Genomic DNA, 23,862 nt, shown 5'->3' on the forward strand with positions numbered 1-23,862 from the left:
GGTTTGGGGTGTTTAGTTTTTTGCTGTTTACTTTAAGTTAGAAATGGTCAGAACATTTATATATATACTAGCTGTGCCCGGCCACGCATTGCTGTGGTGAAGTCTGGTGTTATGGGAAATAAAGTATTGAGGAATTGGTGGTAGTTAAGGTAAAGGGTAAAGCTTTTCCCCTGACATTAAGTCCATTATAAATGGGTTATATAGCTGTGTGGAAGGGCCTTGAGTCTACACTGCCATATAATCCAGTTAAAATCAGATGATCTGTATTTTATAGGCAGTGTGGAAGAGGCCTAAGTGAGGCCTAACTCTGCCTGTCCCCTGGGCTGATTGGATTGCTAGGAGACCAAGTGGGCGGAGCTTAGCCTTCTAACTGGCAGCAATTGGATAAAAACAATTATTCCTCTCCCTCTAATTAGGACTTTATTTTTCTTTTCTTTTTGTTGTATGAACGTAGAGGCATGGATGAGGGGTTGTGCTGCCAAGTTTAGTGTTTCTGGAATGTGTAGTTTTGTTGTTTTGTCCTAGGCCGAAATTTCATTACCCTTTTTTATATATAGATAGATTTAGATAGATAGATAGATAGATAGATAGATAGATAGATAGATAGATAGATAGATAGATATTATCTGGGGACTTTGGAGGGTTTTTGTGTGTGGGTATGTGTGTGTGTGTCAGGAGCAACTTGAGAAACTGCAAGTCCCTTCTGGTGTGAGAGAATTTGCCGTCTGCAAAGACGTTGCCCAGGGGACGCTGGGATGTTTTGATGTGTTACCATCCTTGTGGGAGGCTTCTCTCAGGGAACTGGAGCTGACCCAGGGAGCTCATCCGCGCTCTCCCCAGATTCAAACCAGCAACCTTCAGGTCAGCAACCCAACCTTCAGGTCAGCAGTCCTGCCGGCACAAAGGTTTAACCCATTGCACCACCAGGGTCAAGGAGTAACTGAGATTTCCAAGTTCCACATCCAGCTATACTTTGCTCATCCCCACTGTCAGCAAAGGACATTCAATGCCAACTAGAGACATCTAGATAGAGCAGGGGTCCCCAAACTTTTTAAGCCAAGGGCCGGTCCACAATCCTTCAGACTGTTGAGGGGCTGGATTATCCTTTGAAAAAACAAACAAACAAACAAACAAATTCCGATGCACACTACACATGTCTTATTTGTAGTGCAAAAACAACAACAAGAACAATGAAAGAACAATGCAATATTTAAAAATAAAAACAATTTTAACCAACATACATTTATCAGGATTTCAATGGGAAGTGTGCTCCTGCTTCTGGCCGATGAGATAGTCAAGTTAATTAGGGTTGTTGTTGTTGTTGTTGTGTGCCTTCAAGTCATTTCAGATTTTGGGCAAGCCTAAGTCTAAAATTTATTTATTTATTATTTATTTATTTACTGCATGTATTTACTACATTTGTATCACACCCTTCTCACCCCAACGGGGACTCAGAGTGGCTTACAAATTATATGTACACACAATATAAATAATTAGCATAGCACAATATTAGCGTTATATATTACTATATTGAACTATACCACTATACTGTAATATTATTAGTAATATTATATGTAATATAGAATATATAATTAATATTATTATTATATGGTATTATTATTAGTGTTATATTGTACTACATTATAATATTATTATCAATATTATATGTACATACAATATATTATATTATTAGCATAGCACAATATTAGCATTATATATTACTGTATTGAACTATACCACTATACTGTAATATTATTAGTAATATTATATGTAATATAAAATATATAATTAATATTATTATTATATGGTATTATTATTAGTGTTATATTGTACTACATTATAATATTATTATCAATATTATATGTACATACAATATATTATATTATTAGCATAGCACAATATTAGCATTATATATTACTGTATTGAACTATACCACTATACTGTAATATTATTAGTAATATTATATGTAATATAGAATATATAATTAATATTATTATTATATGGTATTATTATTAGTGTTATATTGTATTACATTATAATATTATTATCAATATTATATGTACATACAATATATTATATTATTAGCATAGCACAATATTAGCATTATATATTACTGTATTGAACTATACCACTATACTGTAATATTATTAGTAATATTATATGTAACTAGCTGTGCCCGGCCACGCGTTGCTGTGGCATTGTCTGGTGGTGTTGGTGAGAAATTGTTGAGGTAGTGGTGATATTGAATGTCTGTTGTATGTTTAGTATGCACACGGAAGTGGATTATATGGCAGTGTGGAGTCAAGATAATCCAGTTCAAAGCAGATAATATAAGATTCTAAATGGGTTATATAGCTGTGTGGAAGGGCCTTGAGTCTACACTGCCATATAATCCAGTTAAAATCTGATAATCTGTGGAAGAGGCCTAAGTGAGGCCTAACTGTGCCTGTCCCCTGGGCTGAGTAGGTTGCTAGGAGACCAAGTGGGCGGAGCTTAGCCTTCTAACTGGCAGCAATTGGATAAAAACTATTATTCCTCCCCCTGTAATTAGGACTTTATTTTTCTTTTCTTTTTGTTGTATCAACCTAGAGCCGTGAATGATGGGTTGTGTTGTCAAATTTCGAGGTTGGGGGGCCTGTAGTTTTGTTGTTTTGTCCGCTGCCCTGATGCCATCACTCTTTTATATATATAGATATAGAATATATAATTAATATTATTATATGGTATTATTATTAGTGTTATATTGTATTACATTATAATATTATTATCAATATTATATATATACAATATATTATATTATAAAACTGAGGGCGGGGGCCAGGTAAATGACCTCGGAGGGCTGCATCCGGCCCCTGGGCCTTAGTTTGGGGACCCCTGTTCTATATTCTCCTGTGCAACTCCAGCAAAAATTGACCATAGAATCACACTGGAGGACCTAGAGATGCCTAGAGAAATATTTTCTCAGGTTAAAAATATCGTGGCTTTTCCAGATTCGCAGGAGCTTTGTACATTTAACCCCAGAGTATGTAGAGTAGTTTATTAATGGCGTAATTTATTAATGCTTTTGTGTAATGTGGTTTCTTAATACTATAGTTTATTAATGCTTAAGACTAAGCCTTAGACATACAAAATTAATAAGTGTAATATAAAAGCTCTATATATTAGTTTGGGGACCCCTGAGATAGAGCTTGAAAATAAAGTGATGTCTTTAGATGACAGCTCCCAGCCTCCTCCAACCAGTATGGGGAATTCTAAGTCCAATATCTTAAACTCTTTTATCTTTGATGCCAAGGATCTTTAGGAATGGCTGTAAAGGAATTAGTTCCGACCCCAGGGACCTCCTTCATTCCTTTTCTAGTGGAGTAGACCAAGGAGAGCCTTGCACCTGCTTTGAAAGGCGGATGTTATTGTTGGCTCGCAGATCAAGAGCGAAGTGGGGGACCAGGGAAGCCACAGAAGTCGAGCCGAATCCGGCTTCATTGAACCACCCCGAGCAAGGGAAGGCTGTGATCTCACCCTCTCCCACTCCAGCGCCCACACAACGCAATCTCACAACACAGAGACCGGGCTTTGAACCGAGGGATTGTGAAACGGCAACATGGAAAGAAAATGAGCAGCAAATGCCAGCAGAAAGGGAAGGAGTTTTGGGGATGGAGCGTTTTATAAAATGGCACTGCAAAGACAAGAGGAAAATCATAGCAACAGAATGGTTTTCCTCCTTTTCTTTCCCAAATTGTTCAACAACTCTGGATGCTGGCTAAGTAAGCTTGCATTTCTGTTGTTCAGACGATACCGTGTTTCCCCGAAAATAAGACAGTGTCTTATATTAATTTTTTGCTCCCAATGATATGCTAGGTCTTACTATCACGGGATGTCTTATTTTTCCATGAAGAAGAATTCATTTGTTGAAAAATTATTGTTGAACAAAAATGTGAACATTTATTATATGTGTTGTCGAAGGCTTTCATGGCCGGGATCACAGGGTTGTTGCATGTCTTTCGGGCTGTGTGGCCATGTTCCAGAAGCATTCTCTCCTGACGTTTCGCCCACATCTATGGCAGGCATCCTCAGAGGTACACAACCTCTGTGAGGTACACAGATACCTCACAACCTCTGAGGATGCCTGCCATAGATGTGGGTGAAACGTCAGGAGAGAATGCTTCTGGAACATGGCCACACAGCCCGAAAGACATACAACAACCCCATTTATTATATGTCATCATAAACCAGCATAACCAGACAAACTGTGAATCCTATCAAGAATTTCTTGTTGCTACCATTATTTCCATGTACGACAAACTATGGTATGTACATTTACCAACCCTGCATGCTCTGGTGTTCTCTTTGGTGGTCATGCTTCCAAACAAAAACTTTGCTAGGTCTTACTTTCAGGGGAGGCCTTTTATTTAGCAATTCAGCAAAATCTCTACTAGGTCTTATTTTCTGGGGATGTCTTATTTTAGGGGAAACAGGGTAGCAACTGATGGATCTTGCATGATTAGTCATGATTTTGACAATGTTACCGCTATCGTAAATCCACCCACCGTAACCTATTTTGCCAGGTATCCGCTGAATGGGAGAGGAAAGTCCATACCACCTTTTGCCAGGTTTGAGGGTGTTAAACCAGCAAAAGTTAGCTAACTATAGGTAAAAGTTTTCTCCTGACATTAAGTCTAGTCGTGTCCAACTCCGGAGGCTGGTACTCATCTCCACTTCTAAGCCAAAGAGCCAGCATTGTCCATAGACACCTCCGAGGTCATGTGGCCGGCATGACTGCATAGAGTGCCGCTACCTTCCCGCTGGAGCAGTACCTATTGATCTACTCACATTTACATATTTTCGAACTGCTAGCTTAGCAGAAGCTGGGGCTAACAGCGGGAGCTCACTCTGCATCCCAGATTCTAACTGCCAATCTTTCGGTCATCAAGTTCAGCAACTCAGCAGTTTAACCTGCTGCGCCACCAGAGACTCCTAGTTAACTATACTTAAGTACAGTAGAGTCTCACTTATCCAACATAAACGGGCCAGCAGAATGTTGGATAAGCGAATATGTTGGATAATAAGGAGGGATTAAGGAAAAGCCTATTAAACATCAATTAGGTTATGATTTTACAAATTAAGCACCAAAACATCATGTTATACAACAAATTTGACAGAAAAAGTACAGTAGAGTCTCAATAATCCAAGCCAAACGGGCCAGCAGAACCTTGGATAAGCGAATATCTTGGATAATAAGGAGGGTTTAAGGAAAAGCCTATTAAACATCAAATTAGGTTATTATTTTACAAATTAAGCACCAAAACATCATGTTAAACAACAAATTTGACAGAAAAAGTAGTTCAATACGCAGTAATGCTATGTAGTAATTACTGTATTTACGAATTTAGCACCAAAATATCACTATGTACTGAAAACATTGACTACAAAAATGCATTGGATAATCCAGAATGTTGGATAAGTGAGTGTTGGGTAAGCGAGACTCTACTGTATATTGAACTAAATAGCTGATATAAAATTCCACAGCATTGATTTTTATTGTATACTGCTCCTAGATCTTTAGCTAGAGCATGGGCTATACATACTCAAATAAGTAGCCATATTATTATCAGTGGTGACATCACAAGGCAATGCTATATATTCATTGGAGACAGACAGAATGCTAAAATAGCCACAATCTCCACCTCCCAACATAAGATTCCCCAGGTAGGAAGCAGCCAGGCTTTGAAGCTGCTGGGCTATTCAATGCTAATCAAGGTGGCCAATGGCAACATTCACTCTTGCCTCAAACAGGCAAGAGTTCTTTCTCCCACCCTGGATATTATTCCACAAATATATAAACCCCACTTGCCTAATTTCCAACAGACCTCACAAACCTCTGAGGATGCCTGCTATAGATGTGGGCAAAACGTCAGGAGAGAATGCTTCTTGAACATGGAGAACTCACAGCAACCCAATCTCCACTCCAACTTATCTACTTACTTCACAATGATGTTACGTCCCACGCGTTGATAGTACAGAGCGTTGTCATAGACAGCATGACCACATCCATAATACGACCAGGGGAGCTCAGTGACGTTGTAGCTGTTGTTGCGCAATGCCTCAAGGTCTTGGTATTCTTTTATTATATGACCTGTTCAGACCAGAAAGCAGGGGAAATATTTAAAATGGTCCAGATTTCTTTTGGCTCATGCAACAAAACTTTCCTTGAAGGAGTTGGTGCAGATTTGACTATGAGTTCTGAAAGGACGTGGCCGTGAAAATTCAATCTCAAGTCAAACATGAGGACATGAATCCTGTTGGTTACTCCTAACTGGAAGAGATGACTGAATCAATTGTTGACACGTGGGTCAACGTATCATTAAATAAATAAATAATAATAATAATAATAATAATAATAATATAATAATAATAACTTTATTTTTATACCCCGCCTCTATCTCCCCAAAGGGGACTCAGGGCGGCTTACATGGGGCCAAGCCCGAATAAAAACAATCTATATATATAAAAGAGTGATGGCATCACGGCGACCCACAAAACAACAAAACTACAGGCCCCCCAAACTCGAAATTTGACAACACAACCCATCATCCACGCCTCTAGGTTGATACAACAAAAAGAAAAGAAAAATAAAGTCCTAATTAGAGAGAGAGGAATAATTGCTTTTATCCAATTGCTGCCAGTTAGAAGGCTAAGCTCCTCCAACTCGGTCTCCTAGCAACCCAATAAAAAATAATTTAAAAAACACTAAAAAATTGATACAATAAAATACTATAATAACAGAAAATAACTAAAAATAATACAAGAAAATAATAAAATATAATAAATAAAAATATAACTTACAATAAAATTAATAAAAAATGCAAATAACGTCAAATAAAAATTACACAACAATTTTTAACTAATACCACCACCACTTTGCCACAGCAACGCGTGGCCGGGCACAGCTAGTAGCAATATAAAACACAACAATAGACAAAAGACAGGCACAATTATTAAAATGTAAACATTAGCCAATAAAAACAAATGACAAGAACTAATAAAAACATGGATTAAAACGAAGAGGTTGTAAAAGTAGACTGGGTAGACTGGGTAAGGTGCACCATATAAATCTATATATATATAAGAGTGATGGAATCCTGGCGACCGCCAAAACAACAAAACTAAACACCCCCCAACCTCCAAAATTGACAACACAACCCATCATCCACGCCTCTAGGTTGATACAACAAAAAGAAAAATAAAGTCCTAATTAGAAGGAGATGAATAATTGTTTTTATCCAATTGCTGCCAATTAGAAGGCTAAGCTCCGCCCACTTGGTCTCCTAGCAACCCACTCACCCAGGGGACAGGCAGAGTTAGGCCTCATTTAGGCCTCTTCCACACTGCCTATAAAATACAAATTATCAGATTTTAACTGGGTTAGATGGCAGTGTAGACTCAAGGCCCTTCCACACAGCTATATAACCCATTTATAATCTTATATTATCTGCTTTAACTGGATTATCTGGACTCCACACCTTTACCCTTTACCTTAACTACCACCAATTCCTCAATACTTTATTTCCCATACCACCATACTTCGCCACAGCAACGCGTGGCCGGGCACAACTAGTATATATATAAATCCCATTCTTTCAATAGGTCTACATCTAATGATTGTGGTCAAGATCAGACCATTTATTTCGTATCTGTGTGGTGCTTATGGGGCTACAAAACCGACCTGTAAAATGCTCAGCGATCCAAATTGTCTCGTCGCTTCTGTTTGCAAGATCCATCATCCACGCTCCGTAGCTTTGTTTCAACTGTATAACCTCATTGGGGCTCCCAATGGATTTGATGATACACTCTGGCAAGCAGAAACAACATCAACAAAACCAAGCCATTTCTGAGATACACAAGCAATTGGTTAGAACAATGTTGAAATGGATTACCTGGCTTCCTGTGCTGGTAAAGGTGTGCCCTTTCTTTGGGTTTCCCCACCAGAGTATCATCGTTCGGGATAGCACAGGTCTCCCCTAAAAGAAGAGAGAGGAAGAGGAGAAATTGAAAAGCAATCTTAATTTTTGGAGATCTGTTCTTTCAAGCTCCACGCGTTCCAGCCTGCCACAACCTATGGTACAATCTGGAGTTGGCACCTTTTTCAAACTCAGTTTGCTTTGCAAGGAGCACACACAGAGCAAGTTTCCATAAGGAGGAAGATCGGACCGGCCACATGACCTTGGAGGTGTCTATGGACAACGCCGGCTCTTCGACTTAGAAATGGAGATGAATAACGCCAAAGAAATTAGGGCACATAAACAAATCTATACAAACCACTTGTTGGAAATGTAAGAAAGAGCAAGGATCTTTCTTCCACAAGTGGTGGACCTGTGAAAAAGCTAATAAAATTGGAAAGAGATTCACAAGCTGATTCAAACAATATTAAATCTTAAATGACAGTTGAGACCAGAACATATACTCTTAGGAATAACAGAAATGAAACTAACGGAAAATGATGAACTCTTATTTAATTACATGACAACAGCCACGAGGATCATGTACACGAGGAATTGGAGACAAGAAAATGTACCGAACGTAGACCAATGGCTAATAAAACTAAGTAGCTGTGCCTGGCCACGCGTTGCTGTGGCATTGTCTGGTGGTGTCTGTATTTTATAGGCAGTGTGGAAGAGGCCTAAGTGAGGCCTAACTTTGCCTGTCCCCTGGGCTGAGTGGGTTGCTAGGAGACCAAGTGGGCGGAGCTTAGCCTTCTAACTGGCAGCAATTGGATAAAAACAATTATTCCTCTCCCTCTAATTAGGACTTTATTTTTCTTTTCTTTTTGTTGTATCAACCTAGAGGCGTGGATGAGGGGTCGTGCTGTCAATTTTCGAGGTTGTGGGGTGTTTAGTTTTGTTGTTTTGTCGGTCGCCCGGATTCCATCACTCTTTTATATATATAGATGGAAATTGTTAGCTCCAGCTTCAGCCAACCTAGCAGTTCGAAAGCATGCAAATGTGAGTAGATCAATAGGTATCACTCCAGTGGGAAGGTAACAACATTCCTTGCAGTCATGTCAGCCACATGACCTGGGAGGTGTCTACGGACAACACCGGCTCTTCGACTTAGAAATGGAGATGAGCACCAACCCTCAGAGTTGAACACGACAAGACTTAACATCAGGAGAAAACCTTTACCTAACTGAGTAGCTGATCCTAGAATCTTAGGCAATGTTTCTAGTCTCGATCTCTCTCACAAACGCTCACACACATTTCCTGTAGTTCATGTTCTGGGAGTCGCAGTTGCACCCTTAGATGGGATTTTATCTCTGTGTGGAACAGTCAAGGACCACACTGGCATTTCCAGTATAGGCAAGACTAGGCTTTGTGTTTAGGAATAACTTTTAACAGAAAGGAACAGAAAGTCTAAGGCCAACGATGTTTTCCGCCGGCATTTACTCAAGGCCTGGAGATCACTGTGATATTGCCATCTGTTTGAAAATCATAAGTATGTGCAACACAGAGATAAGGTTTACTATTACATCCAGAGAGCACTGTGGACTTCAAACAATGATGGATCTGGACCAAACTTGGCACAAATTCTCAATATGCCCAAATTTGAACACTGGTGGAGTCTGGGAAAAATAGACCTTGATATGTGGGAGTTGTAGTTGCCAGGATGTATAGTTCACCTACAATCAAAGAGCCCCTTGAACCCCACCAACAACTGAATTCGGCCAAACTTCATACACAGAATCCTTATGACCAACAGAAAATGTGGGAGGGATTTGGGTTCCTAAGACCATCAGAAATATGTGTTTGGTGATGGTCTTTGGTGACCATCAGAAATATGTGTTTGGTGATGGTCTTTGGTGACCATCAGAAATATGTGTTTGGTGATGGTCTTTGGTGACCATCAGAAATATGTGTTTGGTGATGGTCTTTGGTGACCATCAGAAATATGTGTTTGGTGATGGTCTTTGGTGACCATCAGAAATATGTGTTTGGTGATGGTCTTTGGTGACCATCAGAAATATGTGTTTGGTGATGGTCTTTGGTGACCATCAGAAATATGTGTTTGGTGATGGTCTTTGGTGACCATCAGAAATATGTGTTTGCTGATGGTCTTTGGTGACCATCAGAAATATGTGTTTGCTGATGGTCTTTGGTGACCATCAGAAATATGTGTTCGGCCAAACTTCCCACACAGAATCCTTATGACCAACAGAAAATGTGGGAGGGATTTGGGTTCCTAAGACCATCAGAAATATGGGTATGCTGATGGTCTTTGGTGACCATCAGAAATATGTGTTTGGTGATGGTCCAGGTGTGGTCAGACCACACCAGGAATCACACTGTGTCCAATTCTGGGCACCGCAATTGAAGGGAGATGTTGACAAGCTGGAGGGCAACTAAAATGATCAAGGGTCTGGAGAACAAACCCTATGAGGAGCGGCTTAAAGAGCTGGGTATGTTTAGCCTGCAGACGAGAAAGGCTGAGAGGAGACATGATAGCCATGTACAAATATGTGAAGGGAAGTCATAGGGAGGAGGGAGCAAGCTTGTTTTCTGCTGCCCTGCAGACTAGGACACGGAACAATGGCTTCAAACTACAGGAAAGGAGATTCCACCTGAACATCAGGAAGAACTTCCTCACTGTGAGAGCTGTTTGGCAGTGGAACTCTCTGCCCCAGACTACTTCTTTGGAGGCTTTTAAGCAGAGGCTGGATGGTCATCTGTCAGGGTGCTTTGAATGAGATTTTCCTGCTTCTTGCAGGGGGTTGGACTGGATGGCCCGTGAGGTCTCTTCCAACTCTACGATTCTATGATTCTATGACCCTTCTGAAACCCCACAGGTTGAGAAATGCTGTTCTAAAGGGTGCCAGGTAGCTAGGACTCTTTCTGGTCCTACACAGTGATGCTAGGTAGTGAACTTGGGACCCTCCACAGATGGATGTAGATACCAGCATGCATTTGAGCCTCCCACGCAAGCCAAGGCTTACCTTGCACACTGCTCGCATCCATGTCCCCAATTATCTCCTTTTCTTCTCCTCAGATAAGACAGAAGCTAGACACAGCAGGGGATGGAACCAGTGGGGCGCCAGTTCTGCATGCGAGCTAATCAAGCAGCCCCCAAAATAGTACAAAGAGGAGAGGGCAGGAGCAATGTTCTCCTCCAACATCCTTGAAGAGGCACGTTCTGTTCCGAGGACTGGAAGAGGGCCATGTTCCCACTTCACAGGCTCACTACTGGGGAAGGGGGTCTGTCTGCCACGAGAAGGTGACAGTGCTTCACAAATAATCGGGCAGGATCTTGTGCTCTTCTTGAGGAGCTTGGACTGCAGACCAGAAATGGGAATGCAATCCATGGACCAAGGAAAAGAACTGATCAAACAGACCACAGAGTTGAATGTGTGTGGAATGGCCCTTGTGATCAAAAATGGTCTGAAGGTGAAATGGGGCTATCATACCAACTCAGCTAAGACATTGCACCTTAATTGTGGAGGGACCCTTGGTAAAATGTCGCCAAAACGCAGCGTTTTGGTGAGAATGCGCAGCTGCGGAAAGGGGTGACCAGCTGGTTGAGGACGCAAGCGGCAGAGTTTTGTGGGGAAGGAGTTTCCAAGCTCATTCATCGCTATGATAAGTGCCTAGATTTGAATGGTGACTATGTTGAGAAGTGGCAATTGGGTGTGGCTTTCAACTGCATATGGTAATTTTTTTTTCTCCTATACTTTGTTCATTTTTAATTCCAAAACGTAATCTACTTTCTGGATAACCCTCGTAGAAGAGGGCATAAGCTTGTTCCCTACCAGCATAGAGGGCATGACCCAATGTAAGAAGCTTGAATTTCAGTGTTGACTCTGAATAGTAAAGATGGAAAGTTGGTTGATTCTGAACTAGGCAGGCAGAATGTTCAATTCCATCTTTCTATGAAGAACAGCTTTCATATCACCCAAGATCTCAGTCCAATTCACCCAAAACATGATCAAAAGGCTACATTGCAGAACATCTTTAGATATTTTTTTAACTCGAACTCTAGATGAAAAAGTTACATGTGTCAAGGCATGCTGCTGCCCAAGACCACCAATGGAGTTTTTTCATTTTAGCACAGCCTTGGCATCTTCTGCAAATCTTTGCTTTCCAAAGGCTTCTTTTCGACACAAGTCAACATTATCTCCCACTCCTCCCTGTGCTCCTATCTCTAAGTTTACACGGCTGGGCTTAATCTCCACAAACCTGCTCCGACAACGGCTTTGATTCCACATTCAAGGAGTAAACCAGAGTAAGACGGAAAGGTGGGATGAAAGGAAAGACTTTCATTATGACCCTTTGCAAGACCTCGAAGAAGAAAAGGCTCAGAGGGCAGAGATGAGAATGCAAGCAGAAAAGAATTACAGGAAGGGAGATTTTGGCTCTCTCGCTAGAAGCCAATGTAGAGAATTACACAAAGGCAGACAAGACTGTGAAAGGTATGGTATTTAAATACAGTATGACCCTGTTATCCATGGATTTGATACCGATAGTATCATTTATCAATGTTCAAAAACAATATCCCCACTCCAGAAGAGTTGCTCAGACTACAGTATCAATGCTTGCAGCAACTACATAAGGTACTAGCTGTGCCCGGCCACGCATTGCTGTGACAAAATATGGTGGTATGGGAAATAAAGTATTAAGGAATTGGTGGTAGTTAAGGTAAAGGTTAAAGTTTTTACCTTACATTAAGTCCATTATAAATGGGTTATATAGCTGTGTGGAAGGGCCTTGAGTCTACACTGCCATATAATCCAGTTCAAATCAGATAATCTGTATTTTATAGGCAGTGTGGAAGAGGCCTAAGTGAGGCCTAACTCTGCCTGTCCCCTGGGCTGAGTGGGTTGCTAGGAGACCAAGTGGGCGGAGCTTAGCCTTCTAGCTGGCAGCAATTGGATAAAAACAATTATTCCGGCTTGCTGTTGACCTATGCAGCCCCAAAAGACAGTTGCATCTGTCAAGTAGGGAAATTTAGGTACGCTTTATGTGGGAGGCTAATTTAACTAATTTACAACATCATAAAACTGCCAGCAAAACACGAGGAAAGGAATGAGGAAGTACAGCCACTAGGGGACAGTGAAGCAACAGCTCCCCCTGTGGCCGGAATCGTGAAGCTGGAAAAAAATGTTAAATGCTTCTGTGTCTGTCTATATATGTTATTTGTCTGTTGGCATTGAATGTTTGCCATATATGTGTTCATTGTAATCCGCCCTGAGTCCCCTTTGGGGTGAGAAGGGCGGAATATAAATACTGTAAATAAATAAATAAATAAATAAATGCAGTCATGCCAATGGCCACATGACCTTGGAGGTGTCTACGGACAAAGCCGGCTCTTCGGCTTAGAAATGGAGATGAGCACCAACCCCCAGAGTCAGACATGACTGGACTTAATGTCAGGGAAAAACTTTTACCTTTACCTAAATAAATTTTGGATATCGCATCGTAAATATGAATTTAACAAATTTGAGACAACTTAAGACGACTAACGAAAAATTGCACACCCCAGCAGCCAGCGCTCTAGATGTTGCTAGACTCCACCTCCCATCAGTCCCAGTCAATGGTAAGGAATGGTGAGCATTGCACTGCAGCAACACACGGAGTACCACTTTCATATACACATACTACAACGTTGAGAAATACTTACCTTTGCACTCAGCACTGAACATCTTCTCTTCCACTTGGGGTTTTGCTTTGCGCTTTCCTGGGGGGCCTGGAGGTCCTGGGGGTCCCGGTGGGCCAGGGGGTCCTGGTTCTCCTTTGGGCCCTAAGATTACAACAAGACGCAAGACAAAGCCGTTAAAATAATGAATTCTACAAGCTTTGGTCCCTATCATCAAAGTAAGATGATTTTTTTTCCCATAAGGATCCTATGGTTTCTGGGAAATACAGTAAGATCCTTGTACCCACATGGGAGACATTTCCAGATAGAACTAAATGTCTAAAGGGCTGGGCTGTGGCGCAGCTGGATAGTAACCAGCTGCAATAAATCACTACTGACCGAGAGGTCATGAGTTCGAAGCCCGGGTCGGGTTAAGCCCCCGACCATTAAATAGCCCGGCTTGCTGTTGACCTATGCAGCCCCGAAAGACAGTTGCATCTGTCAAGTAGGGAAATTTAGGTACGCTTTATGCGGGAGGCTAATTTAACTAATTTACAACATCATAAAACTGCCAGCAAAACACGAGGAAAGGAATGAGGAAGTACAGCCACTAGTGGACAGTGAAGCAACAGCTCCCCCTGTGGCCGGAAGCGTGAAGCTGGGAAAAAAATGTTAAATGCCTCTGTGTCTGTCTATATATGTTGTTTGTCTGTTGGCATTGAATGTTTGCCATATATGTGTTCATTGTAATCTGCCCTGAGTCCCCTTCGGGGTGAGAAGGGCGGAATATAAATACTGTAAATAAATAAATGTCATTAAATTGCTCTGATCCCGGTGTACAATAAAGTTGTGGTGTAAGGCTTTGAAGGTCAAAGCCAACACTTTGTACTTTGCTCAGAAACTAATTGGCAACCAGCGAAGTGACTTTAATATGGGTATAATATGTTCACTACAACCAATCTGGCTGCCATGTTTTGAACTAACCGGAATTTCCAAACTAGAGATTCCAAGAGATATATCCAGGGAAGCATACCATAGAATTGCCTAGCAAATTTCTCCAGAGACCATATTGCTCCACGTGCAGATGAATAAATCTTAGAAATGGATCCCACTGTTACAGCGTCTTTGATATTTAGACACAGGCAAATACTAGTTGTGTTACATACCAATAGTGTGACCCATAAAAGATACTGTTTCTTGCAATTCCAATCCTACCACTACAGAATCTGAATAGAATATACGACTTGATCTTTAGGTGGTTTGTAGTAGAGCAATATGGATTTGTGGCTCCTTGTTTTCAAACTTCAGAGCAATTGAAACATTTTCCAATCTCTCCAAAATAAACTGTTGTCAAGTAAGTCCTAGAGCAATGATGGGCAACCTTTTGCACTTGGTGTGTCAAAATTCACCAAAAAACCTTGCATGACTTGGGTGGTGTGTCACTTCGAGAGAAAAAACCATAATTTCACAATATATATAGTTTAAATAACAAAAAATTATAATTGTACTATATCTAACTGTATTTAATAAATCAAAAACTATTTACAACCATTATTTCCATGTACAAGAATCTATGGTACCTCTTGCAGTTTCCACGCTGATTTCTCTCTATTGTAGTTTCAATGTAGTCATGAATAATGAATAATATAATAATAATATAATAGTAATAATATAATAATATACCACAATAATAATAGAATAATAAAAGATATATATATCTATATATATATATATAAAAGGGTAATGAAATTTCGGCCTAGGACAAAACAGCAAAATTACACATCCCAGAAACACTAAACTTGGCAGCACAACCCCTCATCCATGCCTCTACGTTCATACAACAAAAAGAAAAGAAAAATAAAGTCCTAATTAGAGGGAGAGGAATAATTGTTTTGATCCAATTGCTGCCAGTTAGAAGGCTAAGCTCCACCCACTTGGTCTCCTAGCAACCCACTCAGCCCAGGGCCACTTCAATCAGGCCTCTTCCACACTGCCTATAAAATACAGATTATCTGATTTCAACTGGATTATATGGCAGTGTAGACTCAAAATGAGCACCAACCGCCAGAGTCAGATACGACTGGACTTAATGTCAGGGGAAAACCTTTACCCTTTACCTTAACTACCACCAATTCCTCAATACTTTATTTCCCATACCACCATACTTCGCCACAGCAACGTGTAGCCGGGCATAGCTAGTATATATATAAATGTAATGTGCATAATTCCCATGAAGTAAACAACAAAACCACTGGACCAAATCACACCAAATTTGGCCACTCCGGCGGGAAGGTAACAGCGTTCCCGGCCACATGACCTTGGAGGTGTCTACGGACAACGCCAGCTCTTCGGCTTAGAAATGGAGATGAGCACCAACCCCCAGAGTCAGACACGACTGGACTTAACGTCAGGGGAAACCTTTACCTTTACCTATGCTCTAACTGGCAAAGCATCACTCTTTGGGATTTCTCCATTGCAACATCTTGTTCTGCTGGTTTTGGGGAGTTGGAGCTATTTTGCCCTCACCTTCAGCGATGACTTCATTATTCGCCTCTCCTTTGTCTCCTTTGGGCCCTCGGGACCCTTTCTCTCCTCGCGGCCCTTCTTTCCCAGGGAGGCCAATTTCACCAGGATCCCCCTTTTCGCCAGTCTCTCCAGGATCCCCTTTGGGCCCTGGAAACAAAGCGGATGGAGGAATTAAATGCCACATGTGAGATGCAGCAGAGTATCTATACCAGGGGTCCCCAAACTAGTTCACCTTTATAAAGAGCGCCATGAACCCAGCTGATGTCAAATCTGGACCATTCCTGGCACACAGACCCAACATGGCCAACTGCAAATACCGTCAGGGTTTGGGGGTGATTGCCCTGGGAATTCACCCTTATCCAGACAGCACTGAACCCATCCAACGACAGTTCTGGACCAAACTTCAGTTTTATTGTCTAACATCCCAAAACAAACAATGCCTTCTTCTAATGACCCAAGCACTGCCAGTTCCCCAAGTTAGTAATAAATACAATCAGAAAGAAAGTACAGTAGAGTTCCGGTTATTCGACATAAACGGGTGGGCCGAATGTCGAATAACTGGATCTGACGGATAATAGGGAGACCCTATTATCCAGCAAGCCGGTTGAAGGAAGTGCCCCATGCACGTTGCTAGGTAGATAGAAAGCTACCTAGCAACGCGCAGGGGCGCTTCTGCCCTGCCTCTTGGGAGGCGCCCGTGCGCGTTGCTAGATAGATAACAATTGCCTAACAACGCTCAGGGGTGCTTCTTAAGCCGAGTGCTCACCGCTCCTCCCCTTGGTAAGCACCCGTGCGTGTTGCTAGGTAGCTTGCTATCTACCTAGCAACGCACACAGGCGCCTCCCAAGGGGTAGAGCAGCGAGCACTCGGCTTAGCGAAGCACCTGTGCGCGTTGCCAGGTAGCTTTCTATCTACCTAGAAACACGCACAGGTGCTTCTCTGCTCGCCGCCCTGCCTCTTGGGAGGTTCCTGTGCGCGTTGCTAGGTAGATAGCAAGCTACCTAGCAACGTGCATGAGCGCCTCCCAAGGGGCCTGGGACGTCGGATAATACGGAGTGTCGGTTAACCGGAAGTCGGTTAACCGGAACTCTACTGTATCTGGATATTCACAGTTCAAATCAAAGGGATGGTCAAATTCAGACAATAGTGTTCTATCTATATACATAAGTCTGTTCTGTCCATTTTTACCTTAACAGAAACTGCAAAACTACAAAACCCAGAACCACGAAATTTGGCAACAAAACACATGGTCCTCCCTGCTGTGTTTAGACGACAAAACCAAAACACAATTAAAAGTCCATGTCCCTCAAAATCCAAAAATCCAAAAACAGCTATGTGCGCATGCACAGAGCTAGCCCCTGCCCCCACCCTTGAAAGACATACGGGTATTTGAGCAGCACACAAGCAGCCCAACCGCCTCGGCAGATGACTTACCTCACGCTGGGGAGGATGACACGGCTGAGGAAAAAAGGGTGAAAGCTTTCCCCATCTCAAGCATCCAAAAACTAATCGGTGAGGGACAAACGGACATTTGCGAACATGTCCGGGGGGGAAGGGAGGGAGAACTACAACTCCCACAATTCCAAACCACACTACCAGACTATGGCACAGCAACACGTGGCCGGGCACAGCTAGTGTTGTTATAGATATCTGTGCATTACCCACGATGCTGTATATTAATCTGTAAGCCACTGTGAGTGTTTTACAAATGGGAGGAAAGACATTTCATAAACAACAACAAAATTTAAGAATAGAATATACCCATTTTTCCTCTTCTTCCAGGATCTCCCTTTTGCCCTGGGATTCCAGGAATGCCATCTGACCCATTGTAACCGGGCAATCCATCAAGCCCAGGGGGACCTGTTAGAGCCAATGAAAGATGCATTAGATAGTTCAAAATGGGCCAGAATAGTTGGACACACTATCAGTATGAGTCAATGGGAGGAGTTATGGATAAAGAAATTAGGGTTTGCATATTCAGTGGAGATCAAGGAAAATTGGTATAAAATATTCTACATGTGGTACTTGACTCCGAAGAAATTGGCATTATATAATAAAGGAAAAACGGGTGACAAGTGTTGGAAATGCGGAAAGAAGACTGGCACTTTCATCCACATGTGGTGGGAGTGCAAACGGGTAAAAAAAATTCTGGTACGGAGTGTATAGAAAAATGATGAAAATTCTACAAAAACAATTTGAATTCAAACCTGAAATTTTCTTATTGGGAATTACAGATCCACACGTCGATAAAAACACAGATAAACTTATATTTTATTTTACGACTGCGGCTAGAATTATATTGGCACAGAGATGGAAACTTGAGGAAACTCCTAATACCAAACAATGGCTCTCTAAAATATTGGACATTATGAACATGGACATTCTTACACAAAAAAAGGCCCAGGACAGAATATCAATTAATAGAACGGATTGGAAACCACTGATAGATTCCTTACGAAAAGAAAAAATAAATATGTATATAAAGTTGGATTATTGAGAACCCCAGGGCGACTCTAAAAGGCAAATGTATAGTTATCTATACAACTATAAAGGAGAATGTAAAAAGGAAGAGGAAAAAAGCCACAATACGGACTCTGGAAGTAGTAGGAAAATTATAGGCCCAGGCTGTGGCGCAGGCGGGAGAGCAAGCCAGCTGCAATTAACTGCAATGAATCACTCTGACCAGGAGGTCATGAGTTCGAGGCCCACTTGGAGCCTATGTTTGTTTGTCTTTGTTCTATGTTAAAAGAAATTGAATGTTTGTCTATATGTGTAATGTGATCCGCCCTGAGTCCCCTTCGGGGTGAGAAGGGCGGAATATAAATGCTGTAAATAAATAATAAATAAATATAGCAACTGTGTTTATATGTGTAATGTAAGGTAAACTTTTATTACGGTCAATGACCAGCTCATATCAAGGACACCCAGTCCCGTACATCCATATGAAATCCGAGAGGTTATATACTTCACAATTAATAAAACTCCTATAAAACTAAATCATTGACAAAATTTAACATCTAGGCTAAAAACTTCAATATTAATAAAAACCCTTATAAAATTGAATCATTGACAAAATTTAAAATCTAGGCTAAAAACTTCAATATTAATAAAAACCCTTATAAAATTGAATCATTGACAAAATTTAAAATCTAGGCTAAAAACTTCAATATTAATAAAAACCCTTATAAAATTGAATCATTGACAAAATTTAAAATCTAGGCTAAAAACTTTGATATTAATAAAAACCCTTATAAAATTGAATCATTGACAAAATTTAAAATCTAGGCTAAAAACTTCAATATTAATAAAAACCCTTATAAAATTGAATCATTGACAAAATTTAAAATCTAGCTAAAAACTTCAACATTAATAAAAACCATTATAAAATTGAATCATTGACAAAATTTAAAATCTAGGCTAAAAACTTCAATATTAATAAAAACCCTTATAAAATTGAATCCTTGACAAAATTTAAAATCTAGGCTAAAAACTTTGATATTAATAAAAACCCTTATAAAATTGAATCATTGACAAAATTTAAAATCTAGCTAAAAACTTCAACATTAATAAAAACCATTATAAAATTGAATCATTGACAAAATTTAAAATCTAGGCTAAAAACTTCAATATTAATAAAAACCCTTATAAAATTGAATCATTGACAAAATTTAAAATCTAGGCTAAAAACTTCAATATTAATAAAAACCCTTATAAAATTGAATCCTTGACAAAATTTAAAATCTAGGCTAAAAACTTTGATATTAATAAAAACCCTTATAAAATTGAATCATTGACAAAATTTAAAATCTAGCTAAAAACTTCAACATTAATAAAAACCATTATAAAATTGAATCCTTGACAAAATTTAAAATCTAGCTGAAGATCATATACTGTGTTTATAGTTTTTTTCAGGGTTTTTTTTTTTGTTTTTTTGTTTTGTTTTTGTTTTGTTTTTTATTAACCATTCTCTCTCTCTCCCTTTCCTCCCTTTTTTCTCCTCCTGTTCCTTCTCCTCGCCCGACCTTCCTCTCCTCCCCTTCCCTAACCATCCATAGCAGTCAATTTGGTTTTTATTGTATCGAGAAAAATGATATATATATGTTAAAGAAAATGTAACACTGTTGTGTACAAATCTTGCAATAAAAATGATTTTTTAAAAACTCATCAAACCTGGAGGGCCGAAGTTTGCCCATGCCTGCTGTAGCCTAGCCTATAGTTCTCATTTGTCCAACCTTTTCAAGAAAATCTCCAAGACTCACATAAGTAGCACATTTTGTACTCAACGTAAATAGCTAGGACAGCTGTTAGGACAGTGAACATTCTCATCCAACCGAAGGGATAAATGGTTCCAATGACTTGGCTCAAGTGTATGATATTATGAAATAAGTGGTGTAATTTGCATCAGAACATTTGTCAGATCTCTCAATACACATTCAAGGAAAGGTCCCCCTCCATGGTGGATGAAATACATCTGCAGCTAAATGAACTTCATATGTGCTACCGACATCAGTACAGCTGTATGATTAAGCTAAATGAACACCAAACTTTGTGAAGTATCTAAAACGGTCTCTGCTTCTAAAGAAGCGCCCGGCACAATAACAATAGCGTCATTGGAATTTGGCACGTTCCGTATTTAATTAGTATCAGATGGATAATAATAATAACTTTATAATAACTTTATTTTTATACCCCGCCCCATCTCCCCGAAGGGACTCGGGGCGGCTTACATGGGGCCTTGCCCGATACAACAATATAATAACAATAACAAAACGCTAACACAAATATCCCAACAATAAAAACATCAGGAGAAACCTGATAACGAGAAACCACTATGAAGTAGAAATCAAAAATGGATCTATAGTATCGTTTTTGTTTGGAATTTAGTGGATTTGGAAATTATTTTCCAATGCGAGAAATGGAAGAAAATATCAAGTTGTTGAAAACAACACAAAAAATGCAAGTTGGAACCAGACTTAGGCTTGAAGCAACTTGAGAATATGCTACTAGTCACTTGGTGTAAGAGAATTGGCTGTCTACAGAGACGTTGCCCAGGGGACGCCCAGATGTGTTACCATCCTGCTGGGAGGCTTCTCTCATGTCCCTGCAAGCTAGAGCTGACAGACGGGAGCTCACCCCATCTTGCGGATTCGAACCGGCAACCTTCGGGTCAGCAACCCAACCTTCAGGTCAGCAGCTCAGCTGGCACAAGTGCTTAACCCATTTCGCCACCACGGCTCCTAGACTGTCATATCACTGCAATATACGGTCAGTGTGGCTCCATATAATGCAGTTCAATGCTTACCATTTAGAATTGCAAGTAAAACCACAGCGAGGGGTGAAAAGATACGTTAAACATGGCTGTTTCATTTTTATCAGCTTAGGTATGGTCACAGGATTCAGTTATAGTAGGGCATGAGAATATAAAGAAAAGGTTTATTACCTGGCAATCCTGGTGGCCCTAGACAGAGAATAAACGAAAAGAAACAGAAACAAATAGTAAGTGGAATTTGATCCTAAAATACTTAGGAATAAGACTGTGCCAATATGGCATGGGAAATGGCATGGAAATGTCTTAGAAAATATTTGGCCTTTGGTAACAACAACAACAACAACAACAACGTATATACTCGAGTATAAGCTGACCCAAATATAAGACGAGGCACCTAATTTCACCACAAGAGCTTGATGTAAATATTCAAAAACATTTAACCTACCGATGCCTCGATTAATGTAAATTTTATTGCTATCTATTCTTATATCTGAAATTTACCGCTCTCGGCTTATACTTGAGTCAATGTTTTCCCAGTTTTTTTGGGGGGGGGGGGGGGGTTGTGGTAAAATTAGGTGCTTCGGCTTATATTTGGGTCAGCTTATACTCGGGTATATACGGTAATTGATTATTTTTTTATTTATTGTTCAAACTTATATGCCGCCACTCTCCTAGGGCTCGGGGCGGCTTACAAGAACAGGCTAAAATCTAACAATTTAAAAACATCTTAAAACATCTTTAAAACATCTTTTAAAAACATTATATCGGACCACAATTATGGGAATCGTGGTCCAATATAATCTGGAAAGTTAGAAGCGTCTCCAACTTTATAGCATGGTTAGATTACACAAAGAAAATCAATTCCGTCATTCCTAACGCAGACACCGCTACTAGAGAGACTACTCTACACATCTGACTCGTGAGAACAGCCAATTCAGGAAGGATTGTGCCCATTATGATCCAAAACTATACTTGGGGAGTTTTGATTTAAATTGCAGGCTAAAGTGCAACCTTAAGCATTCTCGCTGACATGTATTTTTGAGAGAGAGAAACCTGGTTATCTTCTTGAAAAAGTTTTCTGACACCTTACCAAGCTGGCTGTTGTCTTGGTCGAAGATCTCTTCTGAAGCTGCATGAAAACGTTTGGAAAATAATATTTAAAAGCATTCTTTTTCTCAAGTTCAGCTTGTTGAAAACTCATCTTCAGAAGGCAGTAAACAAACTCCCAACTCAAGCACCAGTTTCAATCACAGTGGGCTAAAGATGGATTGTGTAAGGGTTCTCCACAAGAAACTTTTGCTCCAAAAAGGACTCCGCAGCTGAAAAAGTTTGAGAACCCCTGCTCTACATACAAGTGTTGATGCTTCTTCATTTCTCACAGCCCATTAAACATGGAACATACAAGACGGAGACATGTTGCTTCTTTTGATTTTGCCCTATGAATTAACATTAGTTTGCAGAGTCAACCAAATTGTAAGCCTACCTGTTAAACACACTCCTTTGGTGCTGTTGCATAGCTCCACCATGACACGGACCTAAAACCATAATAATAATAAAAATAATAATAGAGAAAAATAATAAATGTACCATATATTCTCGAGTATAAGCTGACCCAAATATAAGCCAACCAGGACCCTCACCCAAGTATAAGCCGAGGGGGGCTTTTTCAGTCTTAAAAAAAGGGCTGAAAAACTAGGCTTATACTCGAGTATATACAGTATATACAATATATTTCATAGAATCATAGAATATTAGAGTTGGAAGAGACCTCATGGGCCATCCAGTCCAACCCCCTGCCAAGAAGCAGGAAATCGCATTCAAATATATATCAAATATATTTAATATATTTAATATCTAAAACAGCTAAATATTCATCTTCCAGGTTGTTCCGTCCCCCAGGACGATGGTTTGCCTTACCTATTGGTCGTTTGTTTGTTTTCCCTCCTTTGCATTTTGTTTGAGCCTCTGGCTGCAAAAGCCTAGGAAAAGTGGCTTGGAATCTGCAATAGCTGGCTGCAGTTTTCTTTGCAGTGATTGGTCAAAGAGTGCAACATCTTAGGACCGCCCTTTTTACCAGGGTCTAGTCTCCATTTTGGAGCTTCATTCTGGCTATTGTCTTCCAACGTGCTGGAGCTGTGCAAGGCTAACTGGGACAAATCATCCTCAAAACCAGGCCAATCTAAGCCTATCCAAATTAGATAAGTATTGAATTATATTGATCTGGAATAGGAAATCTAGTTAGAGGAGCAAAGTTATTCCATCGCTTCTAGAACTAATCTTTGCTGTAAAGATAGGGAAGGAAAGAGTTTCTCCTTCTAACATAGGCAGCGTGATTAGGGTATAGTGGTTTTATAATCACTTTTGCCTTCTGGAACCAGGGATAATTCTGCAACTAAAACCTATGGAAATTTGTTTCATTTTCTGCAACTTTAAGATCTGTGCCAGGTTTACAA

The 23,862-nt window shown here is 40.2% G+C and overlaps 1 protein-coding gene across 1 annotated transcript in view; it reads right to left on the minus strand.

Annotated features, from left to right (window-relative positions):
- The window catches only part of gldn (gliomedin), a 45,684-nt gene that overhangs the window by 5,948 nt on the left and 15,874 nt on the right, over positions 1–23,862 (minus strand). Inside the window, exons 2-9 of the mRNA XM_062963502.1 lie at positions 22,893–22,944; positions 21,581–21,598; positions 17,902–18,000; positions 16,141–16,287; positions 13,660–13,779; positions 7,932–8,015; positions 7,721–7,846; positions 5,980–6,130 (exon numbers count right to left, since the gene is read on the minus strand). Of these exons, the coding sequence (XP_062819572.1) occupies positions 5,980–6,130; positions 7,721–7,846; positions 7,932–8,015; positions 13,660–13,779; positions 16,141–16,287; positions 17,902–18,000; positions 21,581–21,598; positions 22,893–22,944 (797 nt within the window). The remainder of the gene's footprint in view (positions 1–5,979; positions 6,131–7,720; positions 7,847–7,931; positions 8,016–13,659; positions 13,780–16,140; positions 16,288–17,901; positions 18,001–21,580; positions 21,599–22,892; positions 22,945–23,862) is intronic.

This window comes from Anolis carolinensis, unplaced genomic scaffold (genome assembly GCF_035594765.1).
Source record: "Anolis carolinensis isolate JA03-04 unplaced genomic scaffold, rAnoCar3.1.pri scaffold_11, whole genome shotgun sequence".
NCBI classification, from domain to species: domain Eukaryota; kingdom Metazoa; phylum Chordata; class Lepidosauria; order Squamata; family Dactyloidae; genus Anolis; species Anolis carolinensis.